The 14,121-nt window shown below is 37.5% G+C and overlaps 1 protein-coding gene across 3 annotated transcripts in view; it reads right to left on the bottom strand.

Moving 5' to 3' along the window:
* Positions 1 to 14,121, bottom strand: part of DGKI (diacylglycerol kinase iota) — a 473,650-nt gene that overhangs the window by 90,091 nt on the left and 369,438 nt on the right. For all 3 annotated transcript variants that reach the window (XM_057550578.1, XM_057550579.1, XM_057550580.1), the window contains one exon: positions 891 to 970. In XM_057550578.1, coding sequence (XP_057406561.1) covers positions 891 to 970 — 80 coding nt within the window. The remainder of the gene's footprint in view (positions 1 to 890; positions 971 to 14,121) is intronic.

The raw sequence follows: 14,121 nt of genomic DNA, 5'->3' as shown, positions 1-14,121 counted from the left end.
TTAAACACTATATATCTTCTTTATTTGTGATATTTACTTATGTATAATGTGTTGTCTGGAAGAAAGTTGCTCATCTTGGGGTATTTATCAAAATCACACAACAGCTTTAAAAATATAAATGTCTAGACCACATCCCAGAAAAGTGATTCTAATGTGCATCTTTCACCAAGAAACAAAGACAAAGAAGTGGCTGTTTATGCTTTTTGCCATTTGTAGAACAAGACACTGAATACTCTCCCTTGAAATTTTGCAAAAACAACCCATGACCACTGCAGTGATGGATCTGGGTTCTCCTGGCTTTGCTGGTGCAGTTCAAGTTCATGGGAATGTCACATATGAGACCTCCTCCTTTCTCTTTCTCTATGGTAAGACCAGATTGAGAAAAAAAATAATAGATTATTCCTTTGTGTTCTGACACAAATTCTTTTGAAATATAGGTTTTTCTTTCCTGTAGAAGTTACATTTAAAAACAAATCTAGCTGTCTCTGACAGAAGTCTGTACTAGATGCAAAACATTAAGTAACGCCAAATCTGTTTTCCTTTATTATTTTATCAGTGCCCTTTGAAATTCTGTATAGTTCAAAAAACACAGGTGAGCTGTCTGGCAAGACAAGGAGTTTCAGGCTATAGTTATGGATCACACTGGAGCAACATGATGCTGTACTTAACCCAATCAATCCTTTCCCACTCCAACAACCCGAGGAGGAAAAACAGCAGTGGGGATGGGGAGGGAGAAGATGCAGTGTATGCTTAAGAGACAAGAAAGACAAGGCCACCATATTTCCATTTCCTCCCCAAATGCATCATCTTAGAAGTAAATATAGATGGCTGATAATTACTGACAAAAATGGAAAACTGAGCAGAGTAAATTATTGGCTAAAGAAACTCACCTCCTGCAGGCGATCTATGTACATACGGCAAGTCTCCAAATCACAGTCTCCACGCACAACTAGAATACCCAGAGGGATGGCTAAGGGTGAAGGAAAGAGAAAAGTCTAAAATAACATATTTGATTTTTCTATTTTGGCATAAATGCATTTTTTACGGTTAAAAAAGACCTCTCATAAATATAGTTGTTTTTTGGGGATATTTCACTATCTCCCGGCACCTCTTCTATGAGCTCAGTCTCTTTACTTATGCAGTTTTCATATTCTTTCCTTGCATGATCCATGTTGCCCCTTGCCACCTGGCCAGCCTTCATTTCATTTTGTCTTAGTGGCCCTGATAAGAGGTATAATATCATGGAAACAGTAGACTGACAGGGCCAGAGGCTGTTCACAGCCAGCTGCTAATTTATGCCTGCATTTGCAAGAGCCAAAGTACCAGAGAGGAATTAAAAAATCATGATTCTGGACACTTACCCCTTTCCCTCTTAAATGCATGGGGCTTAATCTTTATGTCACTTTGCAACAGTTCCCTATTTAAGAGACACAAGCTACTCAAGGCACTGTTGTTACCTGGTGGCCAACGCCAGAATGAAATAGGCAAGAAACATTAAAAAAAAAAAAGCTTCTAGAAGGTTCATAGCTTAAAAATCCAACTGATTTTAAAGACGGTCAGTGTAAATGTGGTAGCAGCAGGGCTTCAGAAAACAATGAGGAGAAACTGTTACATGCCTTAAATACCTTTTTTAGGTGGTGGTAAATGTCATACAATGGCTTTAGTGGATAGAAACTCCTACTTCAGATATAGCCATAAGATTCCTGAAAGACTGAAAATAGTCTCCTTCCCAAAACTTCAAAAAAAAAGGTATGTGTACATTTCTGATTTTAAAAATTCAGTTATACTATTAAACCCATGATTTAAAAAATATTTCAAAATCTTGAAGCAACCAACTAGAGATCAACAAGGAGATGACAGGACAGTGGTGTCCACTAAAGATTTTTTAAAATCTTTCACTCATTGAATTTTTAAAGCCTCATCATCAATAAATAGGTCTGAAAATGCAAAGTGCTAGGGCTTTAAAAATGAATTATACAGAGAATAAAATAGATTTAAATGCATGGGGAAATCCTGAGGAACTCACCAAGTTGTAGAAAAGACACACATATAAAAAATAATAAATGGAACATAGGCTATGGTAAATGTATGAACTTAGTCACTTGAAAACTATAGGAGAGAGGGACTAAGTCTTGCCTGGAGGGTAGATTTTAGGCTCTCTGAAGGATATGGAGACCCACTGGTCTCTTAGAGAAGCAAGAGTTGTCTAGAGAAAAAGATATAGAGTTTGCTTCTCAACATTACCTCCTAGATTGGTTCCACTAGGGAGATCAATACCACTACCTCATACCTTTAGGTTCCCAAAGTGCTTCAAACACAAGCTGGAAGGCATCCATCATCTTGCAGAACTACGTAAGCCTATGAATCAGTATGGACTCTCTCACCACAGGAATAAGACTTATTTCCTTTTACAACCCCAATGTCTGGTAGATATTCAATAAAAGTTTGTTTAAAAAAAAAAAAAAAGGGGCTTCCCTGGTGGCGCAGTGGTTGAGAATCTGCCTGCCAATGCAGGGGACACGGGTTCGAGCCCTGGTCTGGGAAGATCCCACATGCCGCGGAGCAACTGGGCCCGTGAGCCACAATTACTGAGCCTGCGCGTCTGGAGCCTGTGCTCCGCAGCAAGAGAGGCCGCGATAGTGAGAGGCCCGCGCACCGCGATGAAGAGTGGCCCCCGCTTGCCACAACTAGAGAAAGCCCTCGCACAGAAACGAAGACCCAACACAGCCATAAATAAATAAGTAAATGCTTTAAAAAAAAAAAAAAAAAAAGATGGGGAGGGGGGAGGAGGAAGACAGGCTTAGGGCCTGTTCAAGTGAGAAAGAGAAAGTGTGTCTTTAAGAGCTAAGTCTACTTTCCAGGATAGACAAAGAAGAAGGGTTTGGAGCAGGAGTAGAGAGTGTGCATTGGGTTGGAGCTTGCCTTTGCTTATTCTTCCAGAAGCTAAGCAAGCAAAAGGGTGAGGAACCATGTAAGTATCACATGTTTGGGGGAATAATAATCTGGAAAAATACTTTTTCTCCTTTTTTGAATATATACAGAAATATCCAAAAAGTCTTCAGTATGGTAATCATGCATCTTTGAAAGGAATGAAAGAGAAATTCAATAAAGAGATCCCTAATAGTAGTGACTAAAGTAATCATCCTCAGCTAGACTATTAAATAGGTCCAAATAAGGTGACCTACTTAGGTAGGAGAAGAATAAGGATTTCTAATACTTGAGGAATGATGAGGAAAACCTAGAATTTTGGCCTAGAAAGTAGATCAAAGGTTGTGGAAACAGAATACAGCTATAATTATCATGAGAATCCATGTTAGAATCTTTCTCTTAATTTCAAATGTGCAAATGTAGAGAAATAAAATTTCATTAATATTTACCTATTTACTTAAATGAGGAGACACATTATATGGAAATGCAGGAATTTGGTCAACACCTCTGACTATCAATGCTTGAAGTTAGTCTGGCCATAAATCCAATATACTTGGTAGCAGATATTTTAAACTACAATTAGAGATTGGATATTCCAGACCTAAAATAATGAATGTCTAGGAAAAAGTTTTCAAAGATGTGTCATTCATTTCTACTAAGGGTATAAAATCAGCAACTTTGCTTTTCCTCAAGAAGCTGATTAAGAGAAATGGTGTATTTGATTGATATTAGCTATTCAATTGGGGTAAAAAAAAATGGCATCCTATACCACAATTTCATAGCATGATTACTGACAACTGTTGTCAAATTTATCCTATGAAGGTACAGAAAGAATTTACAGTCATTCTCTCTTGGATTCAAACCCCAATGCTACTTTGGTCTTACAAATTACTCATGTTGGCTGTTTGGTCTTGCAACTTCCTCAATTCCTTTGATCCTTGGATTGAAGGCTATAGTATTTAGAATAGGTATCTTCTAGGATTTTGTGAAGATTAAATACAATACTATATTTAAAAATGAATAACCAGATGTTAGTCAATGTTAGTCTTCTCTCACTCCCTTTACTAACTTTTGAGCATCTTGAGCTAGAAAATGGATACATCCAATCATCTGTCTTTCAATTTATCATACTACAAGGATTAGCTGGTAGTAGTTCCATAAGTTATATCCTGTTTACTTAAAACTAACATCTACTCTTTCTTTGAGGGTAAAGATAACTGTAGTACAAAAATACTGTAATCTGACACTTCCATTTGAGACTTTACATGGTGAAGAGAAACCAGAAACTTGTGGAAAATTACCACCTTCCTTTTACACTGCTGACAACCAACTGCCAAACCTCACTGAAGTTTCCTTCATCTTAATTGGGAGCAGTGAGACTACTTATCACCCAAGCATCAGCATTACTATTCCTGATCTTGATGATTCATCTGATTTTAGCCTTAGAGATTTTATTTGACTCCAATAAGCATCAGCCAATACTCAACCTATAGTACATAATGGAACTTTTATTGCAGGGGTCAAACGGAGTTTACAAGTTCTAACTAAGCAATAAAGAACAAGCTGGTTTCTAGATTAAGAAGGCAGATTTAACACATACTTACTTCTCTTGCACCAGAAATGCTACTAAATTACAGCACATGAATTTTAAAAAGACATAAACCAACAAAGAAAGAGGAGAAACAGTGAGGAGAAAATGGTAATGAATAAAGCATATGGAAAATTGGTAACTGACTCAGAGCCCCTATAGAGTCTAATCCTAGACTATGGGTGGGGATGGATAAGAACTAATTTACACTGCAAAACCCTCGGAAATGTGCAAACTGGCAACATCAGTTGCAGCTAAAATAAGAAGCACTGGATATTAAATCACTAGATTCCACCACCCACTCTTGGTAGGTGGAGTTACTTTACAGAAAATGGGGATTAACTGATCATCTACAGAATGCAGAGATCCCCAACTTTCTTCTCTCACTAGACTCTCCAAAAGCTGGCAGCCAGAACCCTACCTTCTTAGAAAGAGAGCTGAAGACCCTTCTCTGGGGAATCCTCAGAGTTAAGAGAAAATATTCCATCCATGAAATATAAACATGATTGTATTAAAAGATGAAGAATATGAAGAAGAAAAAGGAAAAGAAGCATCATTCAGAGAACAAACAAGTCCTTGAAATTTGATAGAATAGAGTTTAATAGAAAGGTTAGAAGATGAAGTTGAGGAAATCTCCACAAAAGAAGAGCAAAAATAAAAAGAGGCATAAAAGAGGAGGGAAAAGGTAAGAACAATAGGACTGGCCCAGTGGTCCAACATTCCAATAATAGGAGTTCTAAAAACCAGAGAAAAATAGAGAGGAGTAATTATCAGAAACAAACAAAAAATCAAGACTATTTCTTAGAACTGAAGAACATCAGTTTCCCACTTGAAATGGCCCAACAAGTACAATAACAAAAGAACAATAGGAAGACATTTTATTTTGAAGTTTAAGAATATTGGGAACAAAGAGAAGAGTCTACAAGTTTCCAAATAGGAAAAACTAGATGGCAAAGAAAGGATCAGGGATTAGACTGTTTTAAACTTCTCAAAGGCAACTGTACAGTCAGAGAACCAATGAAACAATGTGTTCAGAATTATAAGACTTTTACGCATAATCCAAACTATCAAACTAGTCCAAGGATTGAATAAAAGACACACCCTCTACTAAAAAGTTACTGCAGAACGTGCACCCACAAAAGTTGAGTTTGCAACAAGAATGAGGAATACAGGGGATATAACAAATGGGGAATCCAACAAAGAAAAGATTTTAAAAAAATACCCCTCCAAGGGATTGGGCTAGAAGAGTCTAGGGTGACAGATATATTGGGGTACTCTGACTCAATAGGCAGAGATGTAGAGAGCTGTCAACGTTGAGTCTCATCAACATTGGAGAGTTATTTTTCAACCAAAGGATAGAATGTCTAAGTGAGTCTGAACCAGTTTCTTACAATCACCCCCAGATGTGCTCTGCCTTAACCTGTTCTTGTGAGAAAGAGTTAGGTCACAGTGAGGCAGAAAAATTCAAAGAACTCCATCCCCTCTAACCATAGTTCCACTTGATAGCTAGAACCCACCTTAACACCCTGCCAAATGCTTTCCAGAATGCAGTCATGACCCTGCCCACTAAATCCTCATAGAATGGGCTCATGGGCACTCTCAGGGAAGCCAAAGCCAGGCAGTAATCCTGAGACTCTTTTCAGCTCTCTCGAAAGCCTTCAACTAAAAGTGAAAGCATCATCGCTTCCTTGCAGAGGGAGGTTTAGGATTGCTACTTGCTGTTTCAAAACCACTCTATCTGAATTAGGGATGCATATATTGGTGACAAATATATACCTATGAAGAGAATGGCAAGTACAAAAATCTGTATACCGGGGTTATCTTAGTAGGAGAGGGATAAGGGGAGATACTTGTTCTGTTTCTTAATCTGGGTGGGAGGTACATGAATGCCCATTTTACTACTAATCATTTTATATACATACATATGTGCATATATGTGTGTATCTGTGTATATTTATATAGGGGTATAGATGTGTGTATATATATGTGTGTATATGTATGTATAGGTGTGTGTATATATATGTATGAACAGCATTTATGAACAGAACATGTATGTGTGTGTTTATGTGTGTATGTATGTGTGTGTGTATATATATGTATAGTATTTCAGAATTGAAAACAAGAAATACAACCTATCTGTGGCAACTGATTTTAATGATAGTGGTGCCAAAGTTCACTGCATATTCTGATGTTCTCTGTGAATTAGACAAAAGTATAACTTAGCATCAAATAGGAAAATGAGGGAAAACAGTAGAGAAGTCATCAAAAGCCCCCAAATGACACCTACTGCTGTGATCCATCTCAAGCAATGGACACGGCATATTGAACAGTCATAACCCTATGGCTTGTCATGGCATGTGTACTTGTTTGCGTGTGTGTTTATATAACAAGCAGCAGGATGATCTCTCTGCCTTATCTGGACCTCAGAAGTCTCTAGAGCAGCAATGTCCAACAGACCTTTCTGCATGTCCAATGCAGGAGCCACTAGCCACATGTCATATCGAGTATTTGAAATGTGGCCTGCGTGACTGAGGAACTGAGTTTTTATCTTATTTGATTAATTTAAAGTTTAAATAACCATATGTGGTTAGTGAGCATTAGAGTTTTGTTCTCTGTGGAACCAAAAAGTTGAATGTCCTTAGCACCAGATTTAATATATTTCAAAACCATCCATGTTTTAACCTTTCCATGAGTAGCGCATAGATCCAACAAACAAAACCACTTTTCTCTTTGCCCCTACCTAGTTGGATTCAATGTGCTTCCTAATTCCTAGCAGTAGTATTCCTCAGTTGACTGAGGACAAATTTATTTCCCTTATTCTATATCCTACCTTTCTTATCCTAGCTTTCTTAATCACTTCTCTGACCCTCCTATCAAAACATACTCTTAGATCTTTCTTGGTACTTTGGTATAAATGACTAATAATTAATTAAAGGGTTAACCCTCTAAGAAGCACTTGAGTTTCAACATGTTTGAAATTTGGGCTAACATGATTGTCATAGACTAAATGTTTGGGTGTCCCCCAAATTCATATGTTGAAGCCTTAATCCCCAGTGTGATGGTATCTGGAGATGGGCCTTCTTTGGAGGTAATTATGGTTAGATGGGGTCATGAGGGTGGGACCCTCATGATGGGATTAGTGTCCTTATAAGAAGAGACACCATAGAGCACTCTCAAGCTCGCTCTCTCTCCCCCTTTGAGGACACAGCATGAACACAGCAGTCTACAAGCCAGGAAGAGAGCTCTCACCAGAAACCAAATCAGCCGGCACCTTGATCATGGACTTTCCAGCCTCCAGAACTGAGAGAAAATAGGTCTCTATGGTTTAAGTCACCAGGCTATGGCATTTTATTACAGCAGCCCTAGCAGACTAAGAAAATGAAAAGCTTTGACAAATTTAGGTAAAGAAATACAAAAGAAATTGTGGAGTTGACTGGCAATCCTCAGCCCTGAGGATTATACTACCCATTACTTCTTTCCAGCCAAAACATGAGCCCTGCCCTGGTTCCCCTCTCAGGCTTCACCCTGGCATCCATTAACCTCCTTCCCCTATTTCTGTTTGTTTAAATGCCTCATAATCCAGAATGCAATTTAATTAATTGGTTGAGACTAGGGTGGTGTGGGAAGACGCCAAGTTAGTGTCTCCTCACAACTAGGGTGCTTGCCGGCCACTGGTGGGGGATCCTGATGCCCAAGGAGACGGGAGGAACCCCCAAGTGAACCACCACCCCGTGCAGCTTGTGGGATTTTGGTTCACAAGCCAGGGTTGGGCCGAAGTTCCTGCGGTGGGAGCTCTGAGTCCGAACCACTGGACTAACAGAGAACCTCAGACCCCAGGGAATATTCATCGGAGTGAGGTCTCACAGAGTTCCTCATCTCAGCACCAAGACCCAGCTCTACCCAACAGCCTACAAACTCCAGTGTTGGAAGCCTTGGGCCAAACAACCAGTAAGACAGGAACACAATCCCACTCATAAAAAAAAAAAAAAAAAAAGAGACGGCAAAAAAATATGTCACAGATGAAGGAGCAAAGTAAAAAGCTACAAGACCAAATAAATGAAGAGGAAATAGGCAATCAACCTGAAAAAGAATTCAGAGTAATGATAGTAAAGATGATCCAGAACCTCGGTAACAAAATGGAGACACGGATTGAGAAAATACAAGAAATGTTTAACAAAGATCTAGAAGAACTAAAGAACAAACAAACAGAGATGAACAACACAATAACTGAAATGAAAAATACACTAGAAGAAATCAATAACAGAATAACTGAGGCAGAAGAACAAATAAGTAAGCTGGAAGACAAAATGGTGGAAATAACTGCTGAGCAGCAGAATAAAGAAAAAAGAATGAAAAGAATTGAGGACAGTCTCAGAGACCTCTGGGATAACACTAAACGCAACAACATTCAAATTATAGGGGTCCCAGAAGAAGAAGAGAAAAAGAAAAGGTCTGAGAAAATATTTGAAGAGATTATAGTCGAAAACTTCCTTAACATGGGAAAAGAAATAGTCACCCAAGTCCAGGAAGCACAGAGAGTCCCATACAGGATAAACCCTAGGAAAAACACACCAAGACACATATTAATCAAACTAACAAAAATTAAATTCAAAGAAAAAATATTAAAAGCAGCAAGGGGAAAAAAAAATTAACATACAAAGGAATCCCCATCAGGTTATCAGCTGATTTTTCAGCAGAAACTCTGCAGGCCAGAAGGGAGTGGCAGGATATACTTAAAGTGATGAAAGAGAAGAACCTACAACCAAGATTACTCTACCCAGCAAGGATCTCATTCAGATTCGATGGAGAAATCAAAAGCTTTTCAGACAAGAAAAAACTAGGAAATTTAGCACCACCAAACCAGCTTTACAACAAATGCTAAAGAAACTTCTCTAGGTGGGAAACACGAGAGAAGAAAAAGACCCACAAAAACAAACCCAAAACAATTAAGAAAATGGTAACAGGAACATACATATATATACTGTCTAAAAGGGACCCACTTCAGACCTAGGGACACATACAGACTGAAAGTGAAGGGATGGAAAAAGATATTCCAAACAAATGGAATTCAAAAGAAAGCTGGAGTAGCAATATTCATGTCCGATAAAATAGACTTTAAATTAAAAATTATTAAAAGAGATAAGGAGGGGCACTACATAATGATCAAAGGATCAATCTAAGAAGAAGATATAACAATTATAAATGTTTATGCACCCAACATAGGAGCACCTGAATACATAAGGCAAATGCTAACAACGATGAAAGGAGAAATTGACAGTAACACAATAATAGTAGGGGACTTTAACACACCACTTACACCAATGGACAGATCATCCAAACAGAAAATAAATAAGGAAACACAAGCTTTAAATGACACAACAGACCAGATAGATTTAATTGGTATTTATAGAATATTCCACCCAAAAGTGGCAGAATACACTTTCTTCTCAAGTGCCCATGGAACATTCTCCAGGATAGATCACATCCTGGGTCACAAATCAAGCCCCAGAAAAGTTAAGAAAACTGAAATCGTATCAAGCATCTTTTCTGACTACAACACTATGAGATTGGAAATCAATTACAGGGAAAAAAAAAAACTGTAAAAATCACGAATACAAGGAGGCTAAACAGTGCGCTACTAAGTAACCAAGGGATCAATGAAGAAATCAAAGAAGGAAAAAAAAACTACATAGAAACAAATGACAATGAAAACAAGATGACCCAAAACCTATGGGACGCAGCAAAAGCAGTTCTAAGAGGAAAGTTTATAGCAATTCAATTTCACCTCAAGAAACAAGAAAAATCTCAAATAAACAATCTAACCCTACACTTAAAACAACTACAGAAAGAAGAACAAAGAAAACCCAAAGTCAGTAGAAGGAAAGAAATCATAAAGATCAGAGCAGAAATAAATGAAATAGAAACAAAGAAAACAGTAGCAAAGATCAGTAAAACTAAAAGCTGGTTCCTTGAGAAGATAAACAAAATTGATAAACCCTTAGCCAGACTCATCAAGAAAAAAAAAGGGAGAGGACACAAATCAATAAAATTAGAAATGAAAAAGGAGAAATCACAACTGACACCGCAGAAATACAAAGGATTATAAGAGGCTACTATAAACAACTATATGCCAATAAAATGGACAACCACGAAGAAATGGACAAATTCTTGGAAAGGTACAATTTTTCAAGACTGAACCAGGAAGAATTAGAAAATATAAACAGACCTATCACAAGTAATGAAATTGAAACTGTAATTAAAAATCTTCCAACAAACAAAAGTCCAGGACCAGATGGCTTCACAAGCGAATTCTATCAAACATTTAGAGAAGAGCTAACACTGATCCTTCTCAAAAGCTTCCAAAAAATTGCAGAGGGAGAAACACTCCCAAATCCATTCCACAAAGCCACCATCACCCTGCTACCAAAACCAGAAAACGATATCACAAAAAAAGAAAATTATAGACCAATATCACTGATGAACATAGATACAAAAATCCTGAACAAAATAGTAGCAAACAGAATCCAACAACACATTAAAAGCATCATACATCATGATCAAGAGGGATTTGTCCCAGGGATGCAAGGATTCTTCAATATACACAAATCAATCAATGTGATATACCATATTAACAACTTAAGGAATAAAAGCCATATGATCACCTCAATAGATGCAGAAAAAGCTTTTGACAAAATTCAACACACATTTATGATAAAAACTCTCCAGAAAATTGGCATAGAGGGAAACTACATCAATATAATAAAGGCCATATATGACAAACCCACAGCAAGCATCATGCTCAATGGTGAAAAACTGAAAGCATTTCCACTAAGATCAGGAACAAGACAAGGATGTCTACTCTCACCACTCTTATTCAACATAGTTTTGGAAGTCCTAGCCACAGCAATCAGAGAAGAAAAAGAAATAAAAGAACACAAATGGGAAAAGAAGAAGTAAAACTGTCACTGTTTGCTGATGACATGATACTATACATAGAAAATCCTAAAGATGCCACCAGAAAACTACTAGAACTAATCAATGAATTTGGGAAGGTTGCAGGATACAAAATTAATGCACAGAAATCTCTGGCATTCCTATACACCAACAACAAAAAATCAGAAAGAGAAATTAAGGAAACACTCCCATTTACCATCGCAACAAAAAGAATAAAATACTAGGAATAAACCTGCCTAAGGAGGCGAAAGACTTGTACTCAGAAAACTATAAAACACTGATGAAAGAAATCAAAGATGACATAAACAGATGGAGAAATATGCCATGTCCCTGGATTGGAAGAATCAAAATTGTGAAAATGACTATACTACCCAAGGCAATCTACAGATTCAATGCATTCCCTATCAAACTACCAATGGCATTCTTCACAGAATTAGAACAAAAAATTTCACAATGTGTATGGACACACAAAAGACCCCGAATAGCCAAAGTAATCTTGAGAAAGAAAACTGGAGTTGGAGGAATCAGGCTCCCAGACCTCAAACTATACCACAAAGCTACAGTAATCAAGACAGTATGGTACTGGCACAAAAAAAGAAATATAGATCAATGGTACAGGATAGAATGCCCAGAGATAAACCCATGCACATATGGTCACCTAATTTATGACAAAGCAGGCAAGAACATACAATGGAGAAAAGACAGCTTCTTCAATAAGTGGTGCTGGGTAAACTGGACAGCTACATGTAAAAGAATGAAATTATAACACTACCTAACACCATACACAAAAATAAACTCCAAATGGATTAAAGACCTAAATGTAAGACCAGACACTATAAAACTCTTAGGGGAAAACATAGGAAAAACACTCTTTGACATAAACCACAGCAAGATCTTTTTTGACCCACCTCCTAGAGTAACAGAAATAAAAACAAAAATAAACAAATAGGACTTAATTAAATTTAAAAGCTTTTGCACAGCAAAGGAAACCATAAACAAGATAAAGACAACCCTCAGAATGGGAGAAAACATTTGCAAATGAAACAAGAGACAAAGGATTAATCTCCAAAACATACAAACATCTCATGGAGCTCAATATCAAAAGAACAAACAATCCACTTAAAAAATGGGCGGAAGACCTAAATAGACATTTCACCAAGGAAAACATACAGATGGCCAAGAGGCACATGAAAAGATGCTCAGCATCACTAATTATTAGAGAAATGCAAATCAAAACTACAATGAGGTATCACCTCATGCTGGTCAGAATGGCCATTATCAAAAAATCTAGAAACAATAAATGCTGGAAAGGGTGTGGTGAAAAGGGAACCCTCTTGCACTGTTGGTGGGAATGTAAATTGATACAACCACTATGGAAAACAGTATGGAGTTTCCTTAAAAAACTAAAAATAGAACTACCATACGACCCAGCAATCCCACTACTGGGCATATACCCTGAGAAAACCATAATTCAAAAAGGGTCATGTACCACAATGTTCACTGCGGCACTATTTACAATAGCCAGGACATGGAACCAACCTAAATGTCCATCGACAGATGAATGGATAAAGAAGATGTGGCACATATATACAATGGAATATTATTCAGCCACAAAAAGAAACAAAATTGAGTTATTTGTAGTGAGGAGGATGGACCTAGAGCCTGTCATACAGAGTGAAGTAAGTCAGAAAGAGAAAAACAAATACCGTATGCTAACACATATATATGGAATCTTAAAAAAAAAAAAAAAATGTACTGACGAACCTACTTCCAGGGCAGGAATAAAGATGTAGACATAGAGTATGGACTTGAGCACACGGGGTGGAGATGGGGAAGCTGGGGCGAAGTGAGAGTAGCATCGACATATATACACTACCGAAGGTAAAACAGTTAGCTAGTGGGAAGCAGCTGCATAGCACAGGGAGATCAGCTCGGTGCTTTGTGATGACCTAGAGGGGTGGGACAGGGAGGATGGGAGGGAGGCTCAAGAGGGAGGGGATATGGGGAATATGTATGCATATGGCTGATTTGCTTTGGTGTACAACTGAAACTAACAGTATTGTGAAGCAATTATAATCCAATAAAGATCTATTTTTAAAAAGTAATTGGTTGAGAAATCCATTATATATTTCACATTGCATGCTCTGGATTTTATGTCTGAAATAAAATGCCACGGGTCATACTAATTAATTTCCTTTTCTACAGTTGAAATTAGGACTACTTGAAGTCATTATGCAAATTTATGCCAAATAGTGCATAAATTAACACCATTCGTCTTCAAAATATCTAAAATCTTCTAGCAACCAATCCACAAGTGTACTCTTTTATCTATAAGAAACTTCTGAAGGATATATGCACTAAAAAGATATATATAAATCATGGTTTCTAAAATATATATTTCACCACAAATGATAAGCAGAGTCAGGAAATAGAGCAGGCTTAGATATCCTATATATGGAACTGAATTGCCCAAAACATTGAAAACCAAAGTTCTTAAAGGCTATTAAAGAGAAAACGCCTAGAGTTTTAAGAAAACCTGAAAAATGTTTTCCAAAGAGTCAGAGGTATGATGCAAAAGACAACCAAATAGTCTCATCGAGACAATCAGTTACTTGATTGAAGAAAGACAAAAGATCCTGTGGACCAACTCT

The sequence above is a fragment of the Balaenoptera acutorostrata genome, chromosome 7 (genome assembly GCF_949987535.1).
Source record: "Balaenoptera acutorostrata chromosome 7, mBalAcu1.1, whole genome shotgun sequence".
Classification (NCBI taxonomy): Eukaryota; Metazoa; Chordata; class Mammalia; order Artiodactyla; family Balaenopteridae; genus Balaenoptera; species Balaenoptera acutorostrata.
The sequence above is the reverse complement of the archived record's forward strand: the minus strand, read 5'-3'. Positions and strand labels throughout refer to the sequence as shown.